Source organism: Carcharodon carcharias, chromosome 5, assembly GCF_017639515.1.
Source record: "Carcharodon carcharias isolate sCarCar2 chromosome 5, sCarCar2.pri, whole genome shotgun sequence".
In the NCBI taxonomy this organism is placed as follows: domain Eukaryota; kingdom Metazoa; phylum Chordata; class Chondrichthyes; order Lamniformes; family Lamnidae; genus Carcharodon; species Carcharodon carcharias.
The window spans coordinates 146,420,866-146,443,606 of record NC_054471.1 but is presented as its reverse complement, the minus strand read 5'-3'; the positions used below and the strand labels follow the sequence as shown (position 1 = coordinate 146,443,606).

Sequence of the window (22,741 nt, the reverse complement as noted above, 5' to 3'; positions counted from 1 at the left end):
GGCTTGTTAAATATAAATATTTAACGGCTTCCTCAGTATTTTAGTATGGAAACGTTAGTCTACTGTGTGTTATTAAGCTGCAGAGGTAAGAAATCCTAGTCTGTTTGTCAATTGTTATTTAGCTGGTTCTTGTCAGCTAGGGCATAGTTGGGTGATATAGTCAGCCTCAGTTCTCCTGTGGTATGGAATGTTTGCTATCCAGTGACTCCTGCTGAAAAGCATGTGCACATCAGGGGAGCGTACCACTAGGCTTAGATATAATGCTGCCTGCAATTGGGTTACAAGTGAAGAAAGGACATTTAGACACAGTACTAGACTGGTGGCAGATGTGGAACTATACTCAGCAAAAAGTTGTAACTTCAAAAGAAGAGGGGAGATAATTGGATTGCAAAAGAAGAGGTCAATCCATTCTAAGAAATGTGCAACTCAAACAATCCAATGCAATCTAAATACACAAGTTAGGAAAACTAAGATTTCAGAACTAATTTTGATTTGAGTGGTGTCAGTCTTAGGGCATTTTCTAAACTGATCAGCTGGATAGTTGCATCAATCCATCTAAAAGTATATATGACATAGAAATTATAAGATAGAAACAGGCCATTTGACTCACTGATGGTGTTGATTTGCCATACAAGCAATAGTCCTTACCTGGTGCTTCTTAAACCTTAAAATGCCATGAACAGGTAATGAATGTAAGACTGCCTCTTTTATCATGGTGAATAGTCAATGTTGCATTCTTCACTCGCCATTACAAAATTGACATCGCATTCTTCACATTTTATTGCTTTCCCACTTCTTCAGTTTTTTTTCTACTTTCTTTCTTCCACCTTTCTTCTATCTCTCTCGGAGCCTACAGTTTGAATAGAGGACTTTCAGTGGCATTACAGATGCTGAGAGAGCTTATTTCCATAACGTTGTTTGGCTTTCTTCACTCCCACCCCATAAAAGAGGTAAAGAAACAAGAAGAATGACATGAAGCCATGATTTACTGGTATACTACAGATGAGAGGTTGAGATCATTAGATCTTTTTGTGAAGGCAGGTCCTGCTGAAGTTTGCAATGGAGACCAGAAAGGACTGCATGACACAGGGACCACAATGATTATCTTCGAAAGCCAAGCTCCTCTTGCTAAGTTTCTTGGGAATATGTATTGCGATTTAGAAATTATTCATTCATAATGGTCTTTACAGTACATGATCTAGCTGAGTTCAGATGGATAGTTTTACTCAATTTTGTATTTATTTCTGTCCTTGCTGTCTTTGTCAGTGCAGACACAGACCTCTAGGGCATCCCATCTCAATGATTAGGAGGCAATTACAAGTTCATAAAATAAAACACCAAATGGATAACTGTCATAAAATTCTGTGGTCAGTGTATATGATATAAATTGCATTCTATTAAGAGTTATATTTGTTGAACATGAGAGAAAACCCATTTTTATTTTGACTTATTTTGAAATCTGTATACAAATCCTCCTGAGATTGATTTATGTAAAGGGTTGGTTATGCCTGACACACCTGATTAAACTTTTTGAAGCGGTGACTGAAGTAATGGACAGGTATGTTATTTGTATAGACTTCCAGAAGGCATTTGATAAAGTCCCTCATAAGGGTTTGTTATCTAAAATTAAAACTCATGAAATTAAAGGCAAAAGAATTATTGTCTTGGTTGGACATATGGCTGTATGGCAGGAGACAGATAATATGATTACTGGCCACGTACTCTAATTGCAGGATGTGACTAATGGGATCCTGCAAGCATCTGTGTTGAGGCCTGAATTATTACAGTAATTATTAATAACTTAAATGATGGGATAGAAAGCTATATACCCAGATTTAATGACACCACAAGGATAGGTGACCTTTTAAACAGTGTAGTTAGAAATGTAGAATTACAGAAATATTAATAAATTAAGCAAAAGGACAAATCTATGGCAAATGGATGGCAATGTAAGCAAATGTGAGTTCACCCACAGACCTAAAAAGAATAGAACAGGGATTGAAATGGTGAAAAGCTAGAAATGATAAAGGTCCAAATAGACTTGGTGGATCCAGGTGCATAGTTCGTTAAAATGTGGACAGGCGCAAAAAAAAACCCAACAAGGCCAATTGAATGCTGACCTTTATATCTAGAAGACTAGAATACAATGGTATAGAAGTCATGTTTCAGCTATGCAAAGCCACGGTTAGACCACACCTAAGAGTGTTGTGAGAAGTATATTTTCTGGGCACTATAACTTAGGAAGGATATATTGGGCTTAGAGGGTGTGCAGCTTGGATTTATCAAAATTATACCTGCACTTCAAGGATTAAATTACGAGGAGCTAAGAATTGAGTGCAGTGCTTTTAAGAAAACCAATTAAGCAGTCCAGTTCTGACCAACATGAGCCCATATGGCACCAGTTTGGCATTGGTTATAATCAACTACCAATTTAATTTAGGGAGGCTGAATTGGAAAATAGAAATGTCAGATTGATGCACTAAATAATGCTATTCTTAAGCTGAAGGTCAAAGCACATTTTTGAGCAAGGTTGAGGGAAGATTACTCTGCATTTGCTATAGATGACTTTCAATTTCTTGGGATCATGCTGAATACATGATGTTCTTCCATTCCTAATTATTTAGGCCTAACATCTAAAATGAAGATGAATATCCTGATCTAGGAGGTAAATATCTTGATCTAATTTGTTGATAGTAAAAAACTAAGTGGAAATGCAACAAGGAGAGAGAAGGTTATCTTCAAATTTATTTCAATTAATGATGTAAATGGTTGATATATGGCACATAGATTTCCATGTGGATAAATATAGGGTAATGAACATTGGAAGAGATAGCCAAGTGTATATATACAAAGATCAGATTTCAAGTAGCTCACAGAACTGGTCTGAACCATCTAGATTAAACAATTACTTCATCATAAAGGGGCTACGGCATCTAAATTCCAGCAGTGATATCCCATCCAAACTAGTCTCAAACAACAAAAACTAACAAAAAATGGCTGTCATGTTTCATGGTGTCACAGGACTTCAGAAGCATCCACTCAAATGGAGACAGGCCTGTTTAAATGAAACGGTAGTAACATCATACAGATCATTGTCCATCCTTCATACCCAGTAGTGCTGGATTTAACTCATGTCTGTATAAAATGGGCATTTAGTGTTTCTAGGTGCTACAGAAAAGGCAGAAGCAAAATGAAAGGCCACAGGAAATTTTAAAAGACTGAACCATTTAATTTATTTTTTGTTTGTTATTGGTTAGATGGCCTCAAGATTTTAATGCTGTATGATAGGTGAGAGAGGGTCAGCAGGCCTTGAAAGATTTGGAAGCTTATTTGAGTGTCCCACCCTGGGGAGGCGAGATCCTTTATTAACATGTTTATATCAAGCTTCCACAGTGCAAATAGATCAAAATATGCTAATGAGATCCAAGCTTAAAGTTTTGACAGGAATCCTGTGTCTCCAATCTTTCCACATTCTTTTGCTGCTTTTGGTCTCTCCTGCACCCTCCCTTAAATATGGAGAAAAATATCCCACTTTGCTTTATTTTATAGAGCTTCCAATCTTTCATCCTCCTTTATTGAATGGAGGGAATTATGGGTTTTCCATCGGGAAAACATTCAGCAGGATTTTCATATCAACAGGAGTCGGGGCTGTTTCTAGGACCCAAACTCACCCCCTGGCGTAAATAGTCACCAACCTAGAATGTTCACAGAGGTGCCCCCTTAATTGGCATGGAACCAGGTTCTCTACCCAATTAAGGATGGTGGGTAGGCTCTCAAAATTCAAGGGCCAATCAGAAGCATTGGAGAGGAGCAGCACGCTGTAGACAGTAAATAACTGAGCGGGTGCTTCAGCTTTGAGGCACCTTCACACCAACCTGTATAGCAGACAAGCCATCCCAGGGGTGGGGTGGTTGCAGACTCCCTCTACCGGGTGGTCTTTAGTTGCCTAGGCAGGCAGGGAGGCTGAGTCCCATATACAATATATCTTAAATTCAAGGAAACCTGTTTCTATGAATTTGACCAATCTGGGGTGCCACATTTCCAACAGGTTCAGTTTCCACCTAATGCTGGAATGCACCAAAATTAATGAAACACAGACTTTCTTAACCTTATAGACTTACTTTTAACAAAAATCCTAAACAGGACCAGATAAAGTGTGGTTTATTTCTGCTTCACAAATGAGCTATCCTGGGCTCAGTCTCAATGTTAGCTGTCTTCACCCTTTAAGGGGTGCCTTGTTAAAAATCATGAAGCTGTTCATTTAATTAATTTTTATTTTCATATTCCCACATTTATTTCAACAAATCATTTCAAATTGTATGGTCACTTTTAAGCTAAAGCTCTATTTTGAGAACACAACTCAATTGATTTACAGGGCATCTTCCCTACAATTAAATGTTAATAATTGAAAGGTTATGTATATAGTAATTAAAAATCTTTATTCTAATTTTGGTTAGGAATTAAAATATTTAGATGATCCGACAGTAATTCTGATTCAGTGTCAAATGCGGTGGTCTCGATTCTTGCTGGATTTATTTATTTTTCCTAACTTCCTGCTTTTGCTTTTTTAAAAAAAAGAAATTTAGCAAGTCTCTCTTTGCTAATTGAGAACTATAAAGTATTAACATTGTAAACATATCCTTTTCAAATCCCTTCCCTCCCTAAACCCTTCCGCCTCTCCACTTCTCATTCCTCCTTTAAGATGCTCCTTGACATCTACCTCTTTTATGGTCAACTGTCTTAATATGTGGCTTAGTGTCAAATATTATTTGATAACTCTGTTGTGACGTTTTACTACATTAAATGTGCTGTATAAACTCAAGTTGTTGCTTACTGTAACACTTCAACCACATTTGGTACCAGTTTAAACTGTAAGATTAACTTTAACAGTTCTCAAATACACAGCCAGCTTTTAAAATGAAACCAAAGGTGTGTTTTATAAAACACTGTCAGTGCATTGAAGAGCTTACTTTTTATAGTAGGCTTTTATTCCCCAACTTCTTTAAGAGATCATTGGATAGCCAATTAAAACACCAGTTTTGAAATTATAGCTGATAAATAATTAAAGAAAATCCAGAAGCTGAATGGAGCTCCTAAAACTTGAGTTATTATAAATATATTTATTTAACACAGTATAATGCTAATGTTGCATTTGAAGATTCAGTTTATATTTTGACAATTTACAATTGCAGAGAGATATTTTGAGTGGTTACTCTGCAACTCCATATGATGGAAGCGTCATTTGATGGTGTGAGTTCAAGCTGTGGTTAGTGATGACTGATATTTACCTAGCAAGGGGCTCAAACCTGTGCTCGTTCAGTTGTTTAATGTCTAGTCATTACCTCTTCCCAAGGAGAACAGTCAAATAGGGTCCTTTGAAGTTGATGTGGCTTCAGGATGACATGATTTGCAGTAAGAGGTTAAAGCAGTGCTCCATAGGCACTTGGACACTCCCATCCTTTGGGTCTTGCTAGCTTTTTAAACATTTGGCTGGATTTTGATGCTATATGTAGAAAACAGTGAGAGTTCGGTAGAGAGAGCTTAAACTAGCAAGACTTCAGGACAGAGAGGTTAAACTAGCAAGACTTCAGGACAGAGAGGTTAAACTAGCAAGACTTCAGGACAGAGAGGTTAAACTAGCAAGACTTCAGGACAGAGAGGTTAAAACAGCGCGACTTCGGGACAGAGAGGTTCAAACAGCGAGATTTCGAGAGTGAGAGAGGTTAAAACAGTGAGACTTTGGGAAAGGGAGGTTAAAACAGTGAGACTTCAGGAGAGAGATTAAAACAGCGAGACTTCGGGAGGGAGTGGTTAAAACAATGAGACATCGGGCGAAAGAGGTTAAAACAGTGAGACTTCAGGAGAGAGAGTTGAGCAAGAGTTCGGGAGATGAAACAGCAAGAAGCCTACCTTGTTGGGAGTTGGAGCGGAGTGGACCTGCGTGAGACAGTTGGGAGCGGAGGAATGCCTATAAATACAGACCGCGGATTGCAGAGTGGGCTAGCTTGCAAGGAGTCAGAGCGGAGCAGACCTGCGGGAGACAGGAGATGGGGAGCGCACTCTTCCAGCTGCTGTGAGGAAACAGCCAGGGAAAAAGGAACTGTGACATCGTAGGAAGCTAGTAAGTTAATTGGCTGGGGTAAGTGCTCAGTTTAAGGGACACTGTGTGGAAAAACCAGCTTAGGACAGGCAAATTCAGGTAGATCTATAAATAAAAAGAATTAAAGATTTAAAATAATAAACAAAAATTTGAAAACTTTAAAATTAGAATAAAACAATAAAGATAAAAAAGCAATAAAATAAAGTAGTTTAAACAAACATCTAAAACACATAGCTTTGTAGTTAAGAAGCATATTACCTTTAGTTGTCAGTGGTACGAGCATTCAATAAACACAGTAAATTGTAACATACATAAGAAGAAAGTAATTAAAGTAAATTAACTAAATAACATAAGTTAGAATAGCGGGACAGGTGTTATGTTGCAGCTGTGGGATGTGGGAGCTTTTGGACGCCAGTGCGATCCATGACAAACACATCTACAGGAAGTGTAAGCAGCTTGATGAATTACGGATCAGGATTGTTGATCTGGAAGCCGAAATGCAGACATTGCACAACATAAGGGAGGGAGAGAAATACCTGGATACTTTGTTCTGGAAGACAGTCGCAATTCTTAGAAGAGGGTCATCTGTTTTGGTCAGCAGTGAGGGATAGGAGGATGTATTGTCAGTGAGGCAGGTAATGGGACCAAGCAGACAGTAATGGAGGAGCCTCAGACTCTGCAGTTGTCAAACAGGTTTGAGGTGGTCACAGCCTGTGTGGATGAAAGTGAAGTCTACAGGGTGGATGAGCTGACTGGCCATGGCAATGTGGTACAGGAAGCTGTTCAAGCAGTGGGAACAAAAATGAATGCATTGGTAGTAGGGAATAGTATAGTGAGGGAGATTGACACTGTTCTCTGCAGAAAAGAGTGAGAGTCCAGACAGCTGGGTGCCAGGGTTTGGGATGTCTGCTCAGGGCTGAAGAGGAACCTGCAGTGGGAGGGGGAGGATCCAGTTGTCGTGGTCCATGTAGGTACCAATGACATACGTGGAACTAAGAAAGAGGTTCTGCAAAGTCAGTATAAGGAGCTAGATACCAAACTAAGAAACAGAACTGCAAAGGTAATAATCTCTGGATTATTACGTGAGCGACATGCAAATGGCATAGGGAAAATAAGATTAGAGAGAGGAATGTGTGGCTCAAAGACTGGTGTGGGAGAAGTGGGTTCCAGTTTGTGGGGCATTGGCATCAGTACTGGGGAAAGTTGGGGCTGTACCATTGAGATGGTTTACACCTGAACTATGCTGGGATGAGTGTCCTTACAAATCACATAACTAGGGAAATAGAGGGGCTCTAAACTAAACAGGGGGGGTGAAGGATCAAGCTTGGGTAGAGGTAGCAATTCTAGGTGTAGAGTCAAGACAGGAGAGCAAAATAGTAATATGAGAAATAAGGGTCAGACAATGGCAGGAAGCGACAGAGAAAAAACCTAAGAATACATCAACAGTCAAGGCTAGATGTCACAAAGGTAACAAAAGTACAAAACTGAAGGCTCTCTATCTGAATGCATGTAGCATTCATAACAAAGTAAAAGAATTAATGGCCCACATTGAAGTAAATAAATATGATCTGACTGCAATCATGGAGACATGGCTGCAGGATGACAATGATTGGGTCCTTAATATTGAGAGGTATACGACGTTCAAGAAGAATAGGAAGCTATGTAACAATGGAGGGGTAGCACTTTTGATCAAAAGAGGGCATTGGTGCAATAGTTAGAGATGACCTTGGTTCAGGATGGAGAATCATTTTGGATGGAGATGAGGAATAGTAAGAGAAAAAAGTCATTAGTGTGTGTAGTCTACAGGCCCCCTAACAGTAGCCACAGTGTAGGACAAAGTATTCAAGAGAAAATATTGTGTGCTTTTGATAAAGGGACAGCAATAATCATGGGTGATTTTAATCTACACATAAATTGGAAAAGTCAGATTGGCACTAGTAGCCTGGATGAGGAGTTCTTAGAAAGCTCTCAAGAGAGTTTCTTAGAGTAGCATGTTCTGGAACCATACAGAGAACAGGTTATATTAGACTTGGTATTGTGTAATGTGACAGGATTTAATTAATGACCTCAGAGTAAAGACATCCTAAGGTAGCAGCGGCCTCAATATGATTGAATTTTACATCCAGTTTGAAAGGGAGAAGAGCAGGTCTAAGACCTGCTCTTAAACTTAAATAAGGGCAACTATGTGGGGATGAAAGCTGAGCTAGCTGAAGAGAACTGGGAAACTAGGCTAGAGGATAGCTAATAGAGAAGCAGTTGCAGACATTTAAGGGGATATAGAAACATAGAAACTAGGAGCTGGAGTAGGCCATTTGGCCCTTCGAGCCTGTTCCGCCATTCATTATGATCATGGCTGATCATCCAACTCAATAGCCTGCTCCTGCTTTCTCCCCATACCCTTTGATCCCTTTCAACCCAAGAGCTATATCTAACTCCTATTTGAAAGCATACAATGTTTTGGTCTCAACTACTTTCTGTAGTAATGAATTCCACAGTCTCACCACTCTCTGAGTAAAGAAATTTCTCCTCATCTCAGTCCTAAATGGTCTACCCCATATCCTCAGACTGTGACCCCCGGTTCTGGATTTCCTTCTGGACATCCTTCCTGCATCTCCCCTGTCTAGTCCTGTTAGAATTTTATAGGTTTCTATGAGATGCCCCCTCATTCTTCTGAACTCCAGCGAATATAATCCTAATCGACTCAATCTCTCCTCATATGTTAATCTTGCCATCCCAGGAATCAGTCTGGTAAACCTTTGCTGCATTCCCTCTATAGCAAATACGTCTATCCTCAGATAAGGAGACCTAAACTGCACACAATATTCCAGGTGTGGTCTCACCAAGGCCCTGTACAATTGCAGCAAGACATCCCTGTTCCTGTACTCAAATCCTCTGGCTATGAAGGCCAACATGCCATTTGCCTTCTTTACTGCCTGCTGCACCTGCATGCTTATCTTCAGCGACTGATGTACAAGGACACCCAGGTCTCATTGCACATTCCCCTCTCTCAATTTATAGCCATTCAGATAATAATCTGCCTTCCTTTTTTGCTACCAAAATGGATAACCTCACATTTATCCATGTTATACTGCATCTGCCATGCATTTGCCCACTCACTCAGTTTGTCCAAATCACACTGAAGCATCTCTGCATCCTCCTCACAGCTCACCCTCCCACCCAGTTTGTGTTATCTGCAAATTTGGAGATATTACATTTAATTCCCTCATCTAAATCATTAATATATATTGTGAATAACTGGAGTCCCAGCACTGATCCCTGCGGTACCCCACTAGTCACTTCCTGCCATTCGGAAAAAGACCTGTTTATTCCTACTCTTTGTTTCCTGTCGACCAATTCATCTATTCATCTCAATATACGACCCCAAATCCCATATTTCAGTGTGTTCAGAATAAGTACATTCCTATTATAAAGAAAAATTCTAAGGGGAAGACCACCATCCGTGGTTAACCAAAGAAGTTAAGGAAAGCATCAAACTTAAGGAAAAAGCATACAACTCTGCAAAGATGAGTGGCAGACCAGATGATTGGTCAGAATTTAAAGAACGGCAGAGAATGACTAAAAGGTTAACCTGCAGAAGAAATGGAAGAGTATGAGAGGAAGCTAGCTAGAAATGTAAAAAACGGATAGCAAGAGTTTCTACAGGTATTTAAAAAGAAAGTGAGTGTGCTTGCACATGAGCAGGGGAGAGATCTCATGCTGAGTGAGACACCGCCAGAGTGAGTGTGGGTATTAGCAATTTGGTGCAGAGGGGAAGAGGTGCTATTTGAATTTTTTCTTTGCCATTCAGTTTCTTAAATCTTCAGAGAGTGGCCTTGCCCTGCTGCAGCAGTAGAGGTTACAAGGGAGAGGAATGACTGATAAGTAGTAGGTAAGGCCGGGTAAGTATTTCCTACTTTTATCGCTTATAGTTTAAGGTCTTTTTGTGGTTTATAGTTTGCATATTCTGTAGTAACGAGGATCAGGAAAGAAAGGCCTTAGAGTAATTGATTTAAAAGATTTAATTTAAAGGGATAAGTCATGGCAGGAGAGCTCAAAGCCTGTTGTGCTCCTCGTGGGAAACCGGGAACATTTTCAGTGGCCAGGACCAGCATGTGTGGAGGAAGTGTGTCCAGCTGCAGCTCCTGGAAACTCGGGTTTTAGAGCTGGAATGGTGGCTAGGGACACTGTGGAGCATCCGCAAGTCTGAAAGCATCATGGATAACAAATTTAGAGAGGTGGTCACACCGCTGCTGAAGGGACTTGAGAAGGGAATAGGTGACCACCAATCAGTTCAAGAGAAACAGGCAGGTAGTCCAGAAGTCCCCTGGGGTCCCGCTCGCAAATTGATATTCCATTTTGCAGGCTGATGAGGGCGCTGGTTCCCCCAGTGAGTGCAGACAGAGCCAAGCTTCTGGCACCACAAGCAGCCTGTCTGTACAGGAGGGGAGGAAGAGCAATAGTAATAGAGGATTCTATAGTCATGGGAACACATAGGCGCTATTGTGCCCGTCAACATGACTCCAGGATGGTGTGTTGCCTCCCTGGTGCCAGGGTCCAGGATGTCACTGAACGGCTGCAGGGCATCCTGAAGGTGGAGGGTGATAAGGCAGAGGTCATAGTACATGTTGGTACCAATGACATAGGTAGAAAGAGGGATGAGATTTTGCGTCAAGAATTCAGGGAGTTAGGCACTAGACTGAAAAGCCGGACCTCTCGGGTTGTAATATCTGGATTACTGCCAGTGCCACATGCTAGCGAGCACAGAATTAGGAGAATAGTGCAGGTGAATACATGACTTAGAAGTTGGTGCAGATGGGAGGGTTTTAGATTACTGGATCACTGGGACCGTTTCTGGGAAGGTGGGATCTGTACAAGCGGGACGGTCTACATCTGAACCAGAGAGGGACTAACATCCTTGCGGGCGGGTTTGCCAGTGCGGTTGAGAGGAGTTTAAACTAATTTGGCAGGGGGAGGGGACACAGAATGTTAGCAGAATAGGGACACATCATAATACACTAAAACAATCAAGTCAGAGGGAGTACAGCTGCATTATGTTTCAGGGGAGTAAGGCAAGGCTGGATGGCCTCTACTTTAATGCCAGGAGTATTACAGGTAAAACGGATGAGTTAAGCATGAGGATTGAGACATGGAATTGTGATACAGTAGCCATCACAGAGACATGGCTGAGGGCGGGGCAGGTTTGGCAGCTCAGCATTCCGGGATATAGAATCTTCAGGCAAGACAAGGGAGGGGGGAAAAGAGGAGGAGGCATTGCATTATTAGTTAAGGAGTCAATTACTGCAGTAAGGAGAGATGATATCTTGGAGGGGGTCACCGAATGAAGCTTTGTGGGTAGAGCTTAGGAATAAAAAAGGGGCAGCCACATTGTTAGGTGTTTATTGTAGACCCCCAGATAGCCAACAGGAAACTGAGGAGCAAATATGTGCATAATTTGCGGAGGTGTTTAAAAACATTAACAATAGGGAAACTATTTTAGGTGATTTCAACTTTCCCAACATTAATTGGGATAGACATAGTGTTAAGGGTTTGGATGGAGTGGATTTCTTGAAATGTGTACAGGAGAACTTTTTAGGTCAATATGTAGAGGGTCCAACAAGAGACGGTGCATTGGTAGACCTAATTTTAGGGAGTGAAGGCCGGACAGGTGACTGAGGTGGTGGTAGGGGAACATTTTAGTGATAGCAACAACAACATGGTACAATTTAAGCTTGTCATGGACAAAGAAATAGACAAGTTGCAAAAAAAAAAAAAATGTTTTGGATTGGGGAAGAACGGATTTTAGTAAAATAAGGGAGGATCTGGCCAAGGTAGACTGGGAACACTACTTGTGGGGAAATCTACAGAAGAGCAGTGGGGGTGTTCAAAAAGGAAATGGGGAGGGTACAGGCTTAACATGTTGCCTCTAGGGTGATTGGAAGGAGTAACAAGCCCAGAGAGCCATGGATGACCAGAGATATTCAGGATACGATGAGAAGGAAAAGAGAGGCTTTTAGCAGGTACAAGGGGAGCAAATCAGTGGAGGCATTAGTGGAGTACAGAAGGTGCAGGGTGGAGTTTAAGAAAGCAATTCGGAGAACAAAGAGGGGATATGAGACAGCTCTGGCTGGTAAAAGTAGGGAAAATCCCAAGATATTCTACAAGTATATCAATGGGAAGAGGATAACCAGGGAAAGAATAGGGATCAAGTGGCAATCTATGGGTGGAGCCAGAGGACATCGGAAGAGTGTTGAATGAGTACTTCACATCCGTCTTCACCCAAGATGAAGGCATGGAACTCGGAGAGAGGGACTGCGAGGTTCTTGAGCAAATTGATATATGGAGTGACAAGATATTGGAGGTGTTGGCAGGCTTAGAAGTGGAGAAATCTCCAGGTCTGGATGTTTTGTGTCCCAGACTGCTGAGAGAGGCATGGGAGGAGATCGCAGGGGCTCTGATCCAAATACTTAATTCCTCTTTGGCCAGGGGGGAGGTGCCAGAGGACTGGAGAACAGCTAATGTGGTTCTGCTGTTTAAGAAGGGTTGTAGAGATGAGCCAGGGAACTGCAGACCAGTGAGCCTCACGTCAGTGGTAGGGAAACTATTGGAGAAAATTCTGAAGGAGCGAATCTATCTCCACTTGAAGAGGCAAGGTTTGATCAAGGATAGTCAGCATGGCTTTGTCAGAGGGAGCTCATGCTTAACAAATTTGATTGAATTTTTTGAGGAGGTGATCAGGTGTGTAAATGAGGGTAGTGCAATTGATGTAGTTTATCTGATTTCAGCAAAGCCTTTGACAAGGTCCCACATGGGAGACTTATAAAGAAGGCAAATGCACATGGAATACAGAGTAATTTGATAAGGTGGATTCAAAATTGGCTTGGGTGTAGCAGGCAGAGGGCGATGAGAGAAAGATGCTTTGGTGACTGGAAGCAAGTGTCCAGTGGTGTACCACAGGGATTGTGCTAGTTTCCCTATTATTTGTCATTTATATAAATGACATAGATGACTATGTGTGGGGTAGGATTAGTAAGTTTGTGGATGACACAAAGATTGGCTGGGTGGTTAACAGTGAAGTTGAGTGTCTTGGGCCACAGGAAGATATAGACGGGATAGCCAAATGGGCAGATGAGTGGCAGATGGAATTTAACCATGAAAAGTGTGAGGTGATACTCTTTGGAAGGAGTAATTTGACAAGGAAGTTTTCAATGAATGGCATGACACTAGGAAGTTCTGAGGAACAAAGGGACCTTGGTGTATGTGTCCATAGATCTCTGAAGGTGGAGGGGCATGTTAGTGCGGTGGTAAAAAAGGCATATGGGACACTTGCCTTTATCAATCGAGGCATAGATTACAAAAGTAGGGAGGTCATGTTGGAATTGTATAGAACCTTGGTGAGGCCACAGCTGGAGTACTGCGTGCAGTCCTGGTCTCCACATTATAGGAAGGATGTGATTTCAATGGAGGGGATGCAGAGGAGATTCACCAGGAGATTCATCATCGCCTGGGATGAATTATTTAAGTTATGAAGAGAGGTTGGATAGACTTGGGTTGTTTTTGTTGGAGCAGAGAAGACTGAGGGGTATCCTGATTGAGATGTGCAAGATTATAATGGGCATGGACAGGGTGGATATGGAGCAGCTGTTCCCCTTACTTGAAGGGTCAGTCATGAGGGGACATAAGTTCTAGGTGAGGGGCAGTTGGTTTAGGGGGGATGTGAGGAAAAACATTTTTACCCAGAAGGTGGTGACAGTCTGGAATGCGCTGCCTGGGAGGGTGGTGGAGGCAGGTTGCCTCACCTCCTTTAAAACATACCTGGGTGAGCACTTGGCACATCATAATATTCAAGGCTATGGGCCAAGTACTGATAAATGGGATTAGGTAGATAGGTTTCTCACGTGTCGGTGCAGAATCGATGGGCCGAAGGGCCTCTTCTGCACTGTGTGAATCTGTGATTCTGTGAAAAGCTTAAGTAAAGTAAGCATTGGTCCTCTGGGGAGTGACAGTGCGGAGTTAATAGTAGATAATAAGTAAATGGCAGAAGAAATGAACAAACATTTTGCTTCTGTGTTCACTACTGATGATACAAAAATCATTCCAGTAATAGCTGCAAATTAAGAGTTGAACAGGAGAGAAGAACTTGATGGAATTGAAATCACTAGGGAAAAGATACTGAACAAATTAATGCAGCTGCAGGTTGGCAAGTCTCCAGGTCCCCACTGACTACATCCTAGGGCCTTAAAAGAGGTGGTTAATGAGGTATTCGATGCGCCGGTATTAATTTTCCAAAATTCGCTAGATCTTGGAACGGTTCCATCAGATTGGAATGTAGCAGTATAACACCTCTGTTCAAGAAGGGAGGGAAGCAGAAAACCAGAAACTATAGGCCAGTTGGCTTGGTGTCTATCATGGGAAAGTTGTTAGAATCGATCATTAAGGACGTTATAGCTGGGCACTTAGAAGAGCTCAAGGCAATCGGGGAGAAGTCAACATGATTTTGTGAAAGGAAAACCATGTTTAACCAATTTACCAGAGTTTTTGAAGGAGTATCATGCGCAGTGGATAAAGGGGAGCTTGTAGATGTACTGTACTTGGATTTCAAAGGTTATTACGGAAAATAAAAGAGCATGGTGTTGGGGGTAACACATTAGCATGGATAGAAGATTGGCTGGTTGGCAGAAACCAGAGAGTATGCCTAATTGGGTCTTTTTCGGATTGGCAGGACGTGACAGGTGGATGAGTGGAGTCCCACGGGGGTCTGTGCTGGGGCCTCAACCTTTTACGATTTACATCAATGATTTAGATGAGGGGAGTGAAGACATGGTAGCAAAATTTGCAGATGTCACAAAGACAGGTAGGAAAGTAAATTGTGAAGAGGACATGAGGAGGTTGCAGATGGACATAGATCGATAGGTTGAGTGAGTTGGCAAAGATCTGGCAAATGGAGTTTAATGTGAGAAAATGTGAAGTTGTTCACTTTGGCAGGAAGAACAAAAAAAGCAGAGTATTAGCTAATGGAGAATGGCTGCATAATTCTGAGGTGCAGAGGAGTCTAGGTATTTTAGTACATGAGTCACTAAAAGTTAGCATGCAGGTACAGCAAGTAATTAAGAAGACTAATGGAATGCTATCCTTTATTACGAGAGGGATTGAACATAAAAATGGGGATATTATGCTTCAGTTATATAGGGCATTGGTGAGACCGCACCTCGAACAGTGTGTGCAATTTTGGCCTCCTTATTTAAGGAAGGATGTAAGTGCATTGGAGGCTTTTCAGAGGAGGTTTATTAGTTTGATGCCTGGAATGAGTGGGTTGTCTTTTGAGGAAAGGTTGGACAGACTGGGCTTGTTTTCACTGGAGTTTAGAAGAGTGAGGGGTGATTTGATTGAAGTGTACAAGATCCTGAATGGCCTTGACAAGGTGGACATCAAAAGGATATTTCCTCTTGTGGGTGAGTCCAGAACTAGTAGGGCACTGTTTTAAAATTAGGGATTGCCCTTTTAAGACAGAGATGAGGAGAAATTTTTTCTGAGGGTTGTGGAGGTGGGATCATTGAATATTTTTAAGGCAGATGTAGATAGATTCTTGTTAGGCAAGGGAATAAAAAGTTATTGGGGGTAGATGAGAATGTGGAAATCGAAACACAAGAAGATCAGCCATGATCTTATTGAATGACAGAGCAGGCTCCAGGGGCTGAATGGTGTATTCCTGATCCTATTTCTTATGTTCTTATGAGCATTCAGGGGATAAAACAGTGCATGTGGAGAGATAACCAGGAGATTGAGAACAGCGCAAATACAGAAATGTAAATTTCTAAACAAGCACAGGGAAAGTAAGAATTTAATGGCACAGGAGAGGGACCTGATTTTTGAGTAAGGTTGAAGAATTTCTACTTTCTACTAACCTCCAGTTTATAGTTAATAGTAGAAGACCAAGGTTAAGGTAAGTTAAAGTAAGGAAAAGTAACTAAAGTTTAAGTAAAAAAGTGATTTAAAAGTTCAAGGTTAAGGCATGGCAGGACAGCTCAGCCAAGCAGAATCCCCATCCTGTGACATGTGGGGAGTTGTGGACACTTCTCGTGAGTCAGATGAACCCATGTGCAGGATGTGTCATTGGCTGCACAAGCTTGAGCTCTGCATTTCAGAGCTCGAGTAGTGGCTAGTGTCACTGAGGCGCATCCGTGAGGCAGAGAACTACATGGATACTACATGGCAACTTCAGAAAGGTTATCACACCCCAAGTTGGGAGCAAGCAGGCAGATAGAGAATGGGTGACCACCAGGCAGTCCAAGAGAAACAGGTAGGTGGTATAGGAGTCCACAGAGACCCCGCTCACTAACCGGCTTTCCATTCTGGATATCAGTGAGGGCGATGGATCCTTGGAGGAGAACAGCAAGAGCCAAGCCCATGGCACCATGGGCAGCCCAGCTGTACAGGAGGGGAGGAAGAAGAGCGGAAGGGCAGTACTAATAGGGGATTCTTTTGTTAGGGGAGCAGATGGGCGTTTCTGCAGCCGTCAACATGACTCCAGGACGGTTTTTTGCCTCCCTCAGTGCTAGGTTCAAGGATGTCACAGAACGGCTGTAGGACATTCTTATGGGGGAACAGCCAGAGGTCATGGTTCAGATTGATATGAACACCAGAGGTAGGAAGGGGAATTTGGTCCTGCAATCAGAATTTAGGGAGCTAGGTAAAAATTAGCAAACAGGACCTCTAAAGTAGTAATCTCCGGATTACACTCAGTGCCACGTGCAAGTGAGTACAGAAATAGGAAGATAAGACAAATGAAAGCATGGCTGGAAAAATGGTGCAGGAGAGAGGGCTTTAGATCACTGGGACTGGCTCTGGGGGAGATGGCACCTGTACAAGCTGGATGGGTTGCATCTGAACAAAGCTGGGGCTGAGTTCCTTGCGGGTTGTTCTGCTAGTGCTGTTGGGGAGGGTTTAAACTAACTTAGCAGGGTTGTAGGAGCCAGGAGAGAATATTAGTAAGTAATACCAGGGTGCATGGAATGCTGGGAGAAGCAGATAGCACTAAAATAGAGAATAGTAAGTTAACAAATGGAGTCAGAGTAAGGGAGCAAGTAATGAAGTCTAAATCAGGGTTACACTGCATGTATGTGAATGCACGGAGTATAGTTAATTAAATTAGTGGGTTACAGGAGGTTGCCTTGTGGGATTATAATGTTGTGGTGATAATGGAGACCTGGCTTAAGGAAGGGCAGATCTGGGTGTTAAATATTCCTGGTTATAAGGTGTTCAGAAAAGATAGGAAAGAGAAAAAGGAGGAGGGGGTGGCATTTTTGGTTAAGAAGACTATTGCAGTGCTGGAGAAAGAGGATGTGTCAGAGGATTCAAGGACAGAATCAAATTGGATGGAGCTAAGGAATAAGAAGGGTGCAATTACATTGCTCGTTGTAATATATAGACCACCAGTTAGTGGGAAGGATATAGGGGAACAAATCTGCAAAGAAGTTACAGAGAAGTGCAAACATCATAGAGTAGTTATAATGGGGGACTTTAATATAGACTGGGGTAGTAGTAGTGTAAGGAGCAGTGATTTTGTTCAGAAGAATTTCCTACAGCAGTATGTGTCCAGTCCAACCAGAAAGAAGGCACTGTTGGACCTGGTTCTTGGGAATGAGGTGGGCCAAGTAGATCAATTGACAGAGAGGGAACATTTAGGGGACAGTGATCATTGTATCATAAGGTTTAGGATGATGGTAGAAAATGACATTGGTCAATCCAGAGTAAGAATAATCAACTGGCAGAGAATGGACTTCACTGGGGCAAGAACAGAGCTGGGTCGGATAGACTGGAACCAAAGATTCGCGGGGAAAACAGTAGCTGAACAATGGGCTACCTTTTTAAGGAGGAGATGCTTTGGGCACAGTCAAGGTATGTTCCCTCAAAAGGGAACAGTAGGACAAACAAATCCAGAGCTCCTTGGATGACAAAGGAGATAGAAATTAAGTTAAAGAAAAAAAAGTGCGCTTATGACAGGTGTTAGGTAACAAATACAGTTGAGTACCAAGCTGAATACGAAGGTTCAGAAGGGATGTGAAAAAAGCGAATACAAGAAGCAAAGAGGAATTATGAAAAAAGCCTGGCAGCTAACATAAAAGGAAATCTCAAAGTATTCTATAAGCACATCAATAGTAAAAGGCTGGTAAAAGGAGGAGGGCCTATTAGGGACCAAAAAGGGTATTTACACATAGAGGCAAGAGGCATGGCTGAGGTGTTAAATGAATACTTTGCATCTGTCTTTGCCTACAAGGTAGATGCTGCCCTGGCCATGGTGACAAAGGAGGAAAGTCAGTCACTAGAAGGGTTTAAAATTGTTAAGGAGGAGGTATCGGATAAGCTGTCGGTACCTAAAGTTGAGAAGGCATCGGAACCAGATGAGATGCATCCAAGAATATTGAAGGAAATGAGGGTGGAAATTGCAGAGGCACTAGCAGTGATCTTTCAATGTTTCCCAGGTTCGGGGATATGCCGGAGGACTGGAGAAATGTAAACATAATGCCCTTGTTCAAAAAATGTTGTAAAGATCTGCCATGCAATTACAGACCAGTCGGTTTAACTTCGGTGGTGGGGTAACTTCTAGAAACAATTATTTGGGATAGAATTAAAAGTCACATGGAAAAATGTGGATTGATTCAGAAGAGTCAGCATGGATTAGTTAAAGGAAAATCATGCCTAACTAACTTACTGAAGTTATTTGAAGAGGTAAGCGATGGTTGATTAAGGCAAGGCCGTTGATGTGGTATCCATGGACTTCCAAAAGGCATTCAATACAGTGCCATACAACAGATTTATGAGGAAAGTTATAGGTCATGGGATAAAAGGCACAGTAGCAACATGGATACAATTGGCTGAGGGATAGGAAACAGAGAGTAATGATTAATGGGTATTTTTCGGGCTGGAAGAAGGTTTGTAGTGGAGTTCCCCAGGGGTCGGTATTGGGACCTTTGCTCCCTGATATATATAAATGACCTAGATCTTGGTGTACAGGGGACAATTTCAAAGTTTGCAGACAACACAAAACTTGGGAGAATTTTAAACTGTGAAGAGGACAGTGTAGAACTTCAAAAGGACATTGAAACATTCATGGAGTGGGCAGATAGGTAACAGGTGAAGTTCAATGTGAGGAAGTGTGAGGTGATACACTTTGGTATAAAGAACATGGAGAGACAGTAGAAAATAAAAGATACTATTCTAAAGGGTGTGCAGGAGTAGAGAGACCTTGGTGTATATGTACAATAACCCATTAAAGTTGGAAGGACAGGTAAAACCCTGGTTAGACCTCATCTGGAATATTGTGTACAGTTCTGGGCACCATATTATAGGAAGGATGTGGACACATTGGAGAGAGTGCAGAAGAGGTTTACAAGAATGGTCCCAGGGATGAGACACTTTAGTTATGAAGAAAGATTGGAGAAGTTGGGATTGTTTTCCTTGGAGAGGAGAAGGCTAAGAGGAGACTTGATAGAAGTTTTCAAGATCATGAAAGGTTTGGACAGAGAAGATAGGGAGAGACTGTTCCTGCTCGTAAATGGATCGAGAACCAGAGGGCACAGTTGTAAAGTGTTTTGCAAAAGAAGCAAATGTGAGGTGAGAATCAACTTTTCCACACAGCGAGTAGTTAGGGTTTGGAATACATTACCTGGAAGTATGATGGAGGCAGTTTCAATTGAGGTATGCAAGAGGGCATTGGATGATTATTTCTATTTCAATAATGTGCAGAGTTACAAGGAAAAGGCAGGAGATTGGCACTAAGTTTAAAATGCTCAGAAAGCCTGTGCAGACACAATGGGCCAAATGTTGTCCTACACCGTAACAATTCTGTGATCCAGTGAAATCCATCATCATGATAAAAGTCTGCAAAGTAAACTTGAGAAATCCATGAGTAGAATTTCTGATTGTCTCTTACGGAGTAGACATTTTCCCTAGAACAAGACCTATGATTTTCTGCCCCGCTGCCTTATTTTCCAGAAAATGGGAAAAAATTTAATCATTTAATTGTGTTTGCAACATTTCAATTCCCATTGTCGGTTGTGTGCATGTGTTTTTTTCCTTAAGTAGCAGTAATCAGTACTTCCGGTACAACTGGCTGAGATAGATGAGGCCTATGAGTAGTTCTAACCATCATTACTATTTGTGGAAGGAGGAAGAATAAGTCTTTCTGCAGTGTTACCTTTCCTGCCTAGGCTCCTAATGGCATTGTTGCTCTAATGCTTCAGAATTGTGAAGTTGCAATGACATCTTACGTTGAGAAATGCTTTGGATTTAAACTTGTAGATATGAATTTGCCAGGAGTAATGTAAGAAAGTATGAAAGAAGAACATGCCTTCTAGACAGTCAGTGCATTGATAATTTTTTTTTCTTCTTTCTTTCCAGATTGTGAAACTGTGGAATCCAGTAATACTCCCATCAGCAGTAATTGGTAACAGCACAGCTTCGAGAAGAAACTGCTACTTCTGCCAATATGTAACTGCCGCTAATCATACTTTGCTTGATGATGCAGGATGATACCTTTACATTTTGGCTAGTGGTCCTAGTATAACCATGGTTTATTCTCCACTTTTGACTGCACATGCAGGGATCTCAAATAGCACAATTGTCACTTATGAACATGCCTATATCAACTCTACTCTACATTCTGTAATACACAATGAGATGGAACTATCTGTTAATGAAGGATCTGCCACTTATAAAACTACAGAAGGGAACTCCATGGAAAATAGCACAGCAAATCCCTCTCAGTCAGACTATGGGGGTTTAGGCCTTCCTCTGCAGGTCCTCCTTTCTGTAGTAATGGTGGTAATAGCTTTAATTTCTTTCCTGGGGAACTTTATTGTTTGTCTCATGGTCTATCAGAAAGCAGCTATGCGGTCAGCTATTAACATCCTCCTGGCAAGTTTAGCCTTTGCAGACATGATGCTTGCTGTAATGAATATGCCTTTTGCCCTAATCACTGTTAATACCACCTACTGGATTTTTGGTGACATCTTTTGCAGAGTGTCTGCCATGTTTTTTTGGCTTTTTGTGATAGAAGGAGTAGTTATCTTGCTTATAATTAGCATTGATCGATTTCTCATTATAGTTCAACGTCAAGATAAATTGAATCCTTACCGCGCTAAGCTGCTTATTGCCATCTCATGGGGCATGTCATTTTGTATGGCCTTTCCCCTTGCAGTTGGTAGTCCACATCTGCCAGTGCCATCTCGTGCTCCGCAGTGTGTATTTGGGTATTCCACAGACCCGGGCTATCGAGCTTATGTTCTGTTAATAATAATTGTGTTCTTCTTCATCCCATTCATGCTGATGCTATACTCTTTTATGGGTATCCTCAACACGGTTCGGCACAATGCCATTCGGATCCATAGCAGCTCAGATAGCATTTGTTTGGGCCAAGCAAGTAAGCTTGGACTCATGAGCCTGCAGAGGCCGTGCCAGTTAAGCATTGACATGAGCTTCAAAACGCGTGCCTTCACTACCATCCTAATCCTATTCATTGTCTTCACCTTTTGCTCGGCGCCATTCACCACATACAGCCTTGTTTCTACTTTCAACAGTAGTTTTTATCATAAAGGTAACTTTTTTGAGATAAGCACGTGGCTCCTTTGGTTAAGCTACCTCAAATCTGCACTCAACCCATTAATTTACTATTGGAGAATTAAAAAATTTCGGGATGCTTGCTTAGAGCTGATGCCAAAAACCTTTAAGTTCTTGCCTCAGCTACCTGGACGCACCAGAAGGCGAATTCGTCCGAGCGCCATTTACGTTTGTGGGGAGCATCGATCTGTGGTTTAAGATACAAAACTTCTTTAGACACTGCCACCATGTGAATTGCCAATTGATTTGTGTAGAATTTTACCCCCAAAGTTTCCTTCTGCTTAAAAATGCCTAATATACATTTTAAATACAGACGTAGCTACATTCTCCGTAGCTGCAAACAAATGTTTAAAATTGTGAATTAATGTTTTTACAATGTAAATTTGAAAATATTGCCTGTGCAATTTGTATACTTTTTGAATACTTTGTAAACATCAGTCAGGCTCTGCTTCAAAGCTTGTGATTTGTTGTCCATTGGTTTAATGCTGCTAACTTTAGTGAGAATGTGCAATTCTGTGTTTTGTGTTCTGACCACTAAATGGAACTGACCTATATTAACAATATGAATTAAGCACAATTGTCCTCTCAGGCTAACTACAGATGAAAATGAGCACTATATGATCATTTTTATTATTTTTGTCTTTTCTTACTGGAAGAACCAAGAAATGCTCAGTTTATGGAGGTTTTTTTCCTGGCAAGAGCTCATTTGGTTTGCTGCTGTGTAACTGACAATTGATGTTTAACAAATAATGAAAGTTAATGAAGCATTGTTTTTCAACTTGTTTCCATTGTAATTCATAAAAATAATTTTATTTTTGTGTATAATGCTAGTTTTACATAGGACTGCTTGAATGAGCAGTTCCATTGCTAACATGGTCCATGCATAATGTACACTCAGGGAATAATGAATTTGTTACTAAGAATTAGTCAATGCCCAGTTCTGGTGTTGGTTAACTTTGCTTAAATATCCTGTGGCTCTCTGCATTTATTTAAATGCCAGTAATGATTGTAAATATGAATGTACTC

At 41.4% G+C, this 22,741-nt stretch overlaps 1 protein-coding gene across 1 annotated transcript in view; it reads left to right on the top strand.

Annotated features, from left to right (window-relative positions):
* Positions 1 to 22,537, top strand: part of gpr63 (G protein-coupled receptor 63) — a 161,704-nt gene extending 139,167 nt beyond the window's left edge. Inside the window, exons 4-5 of the mRNA XM_041187245.1 lie at positions 9,909 to 9,999; positions 20,498 to 22,537. Coding sequence (XP_041043179.1) covers positions 20,666 to 21,913 — 1,248 coding nt within the window. The 5' untranslated portion in view covers positions 9,909 to 9,999; positions 20,498 to 20,665 and the 3' untranslated portion in view covers positions 21,914 to 22,537. The remainder of the gene's footprint in view (positions 1 to 9,908; positions 10,000 to 20,497) is intronic.
* The last annotated feature ends 204 nt before the right edge of the window (positions 22,538 to 22,741 follow it).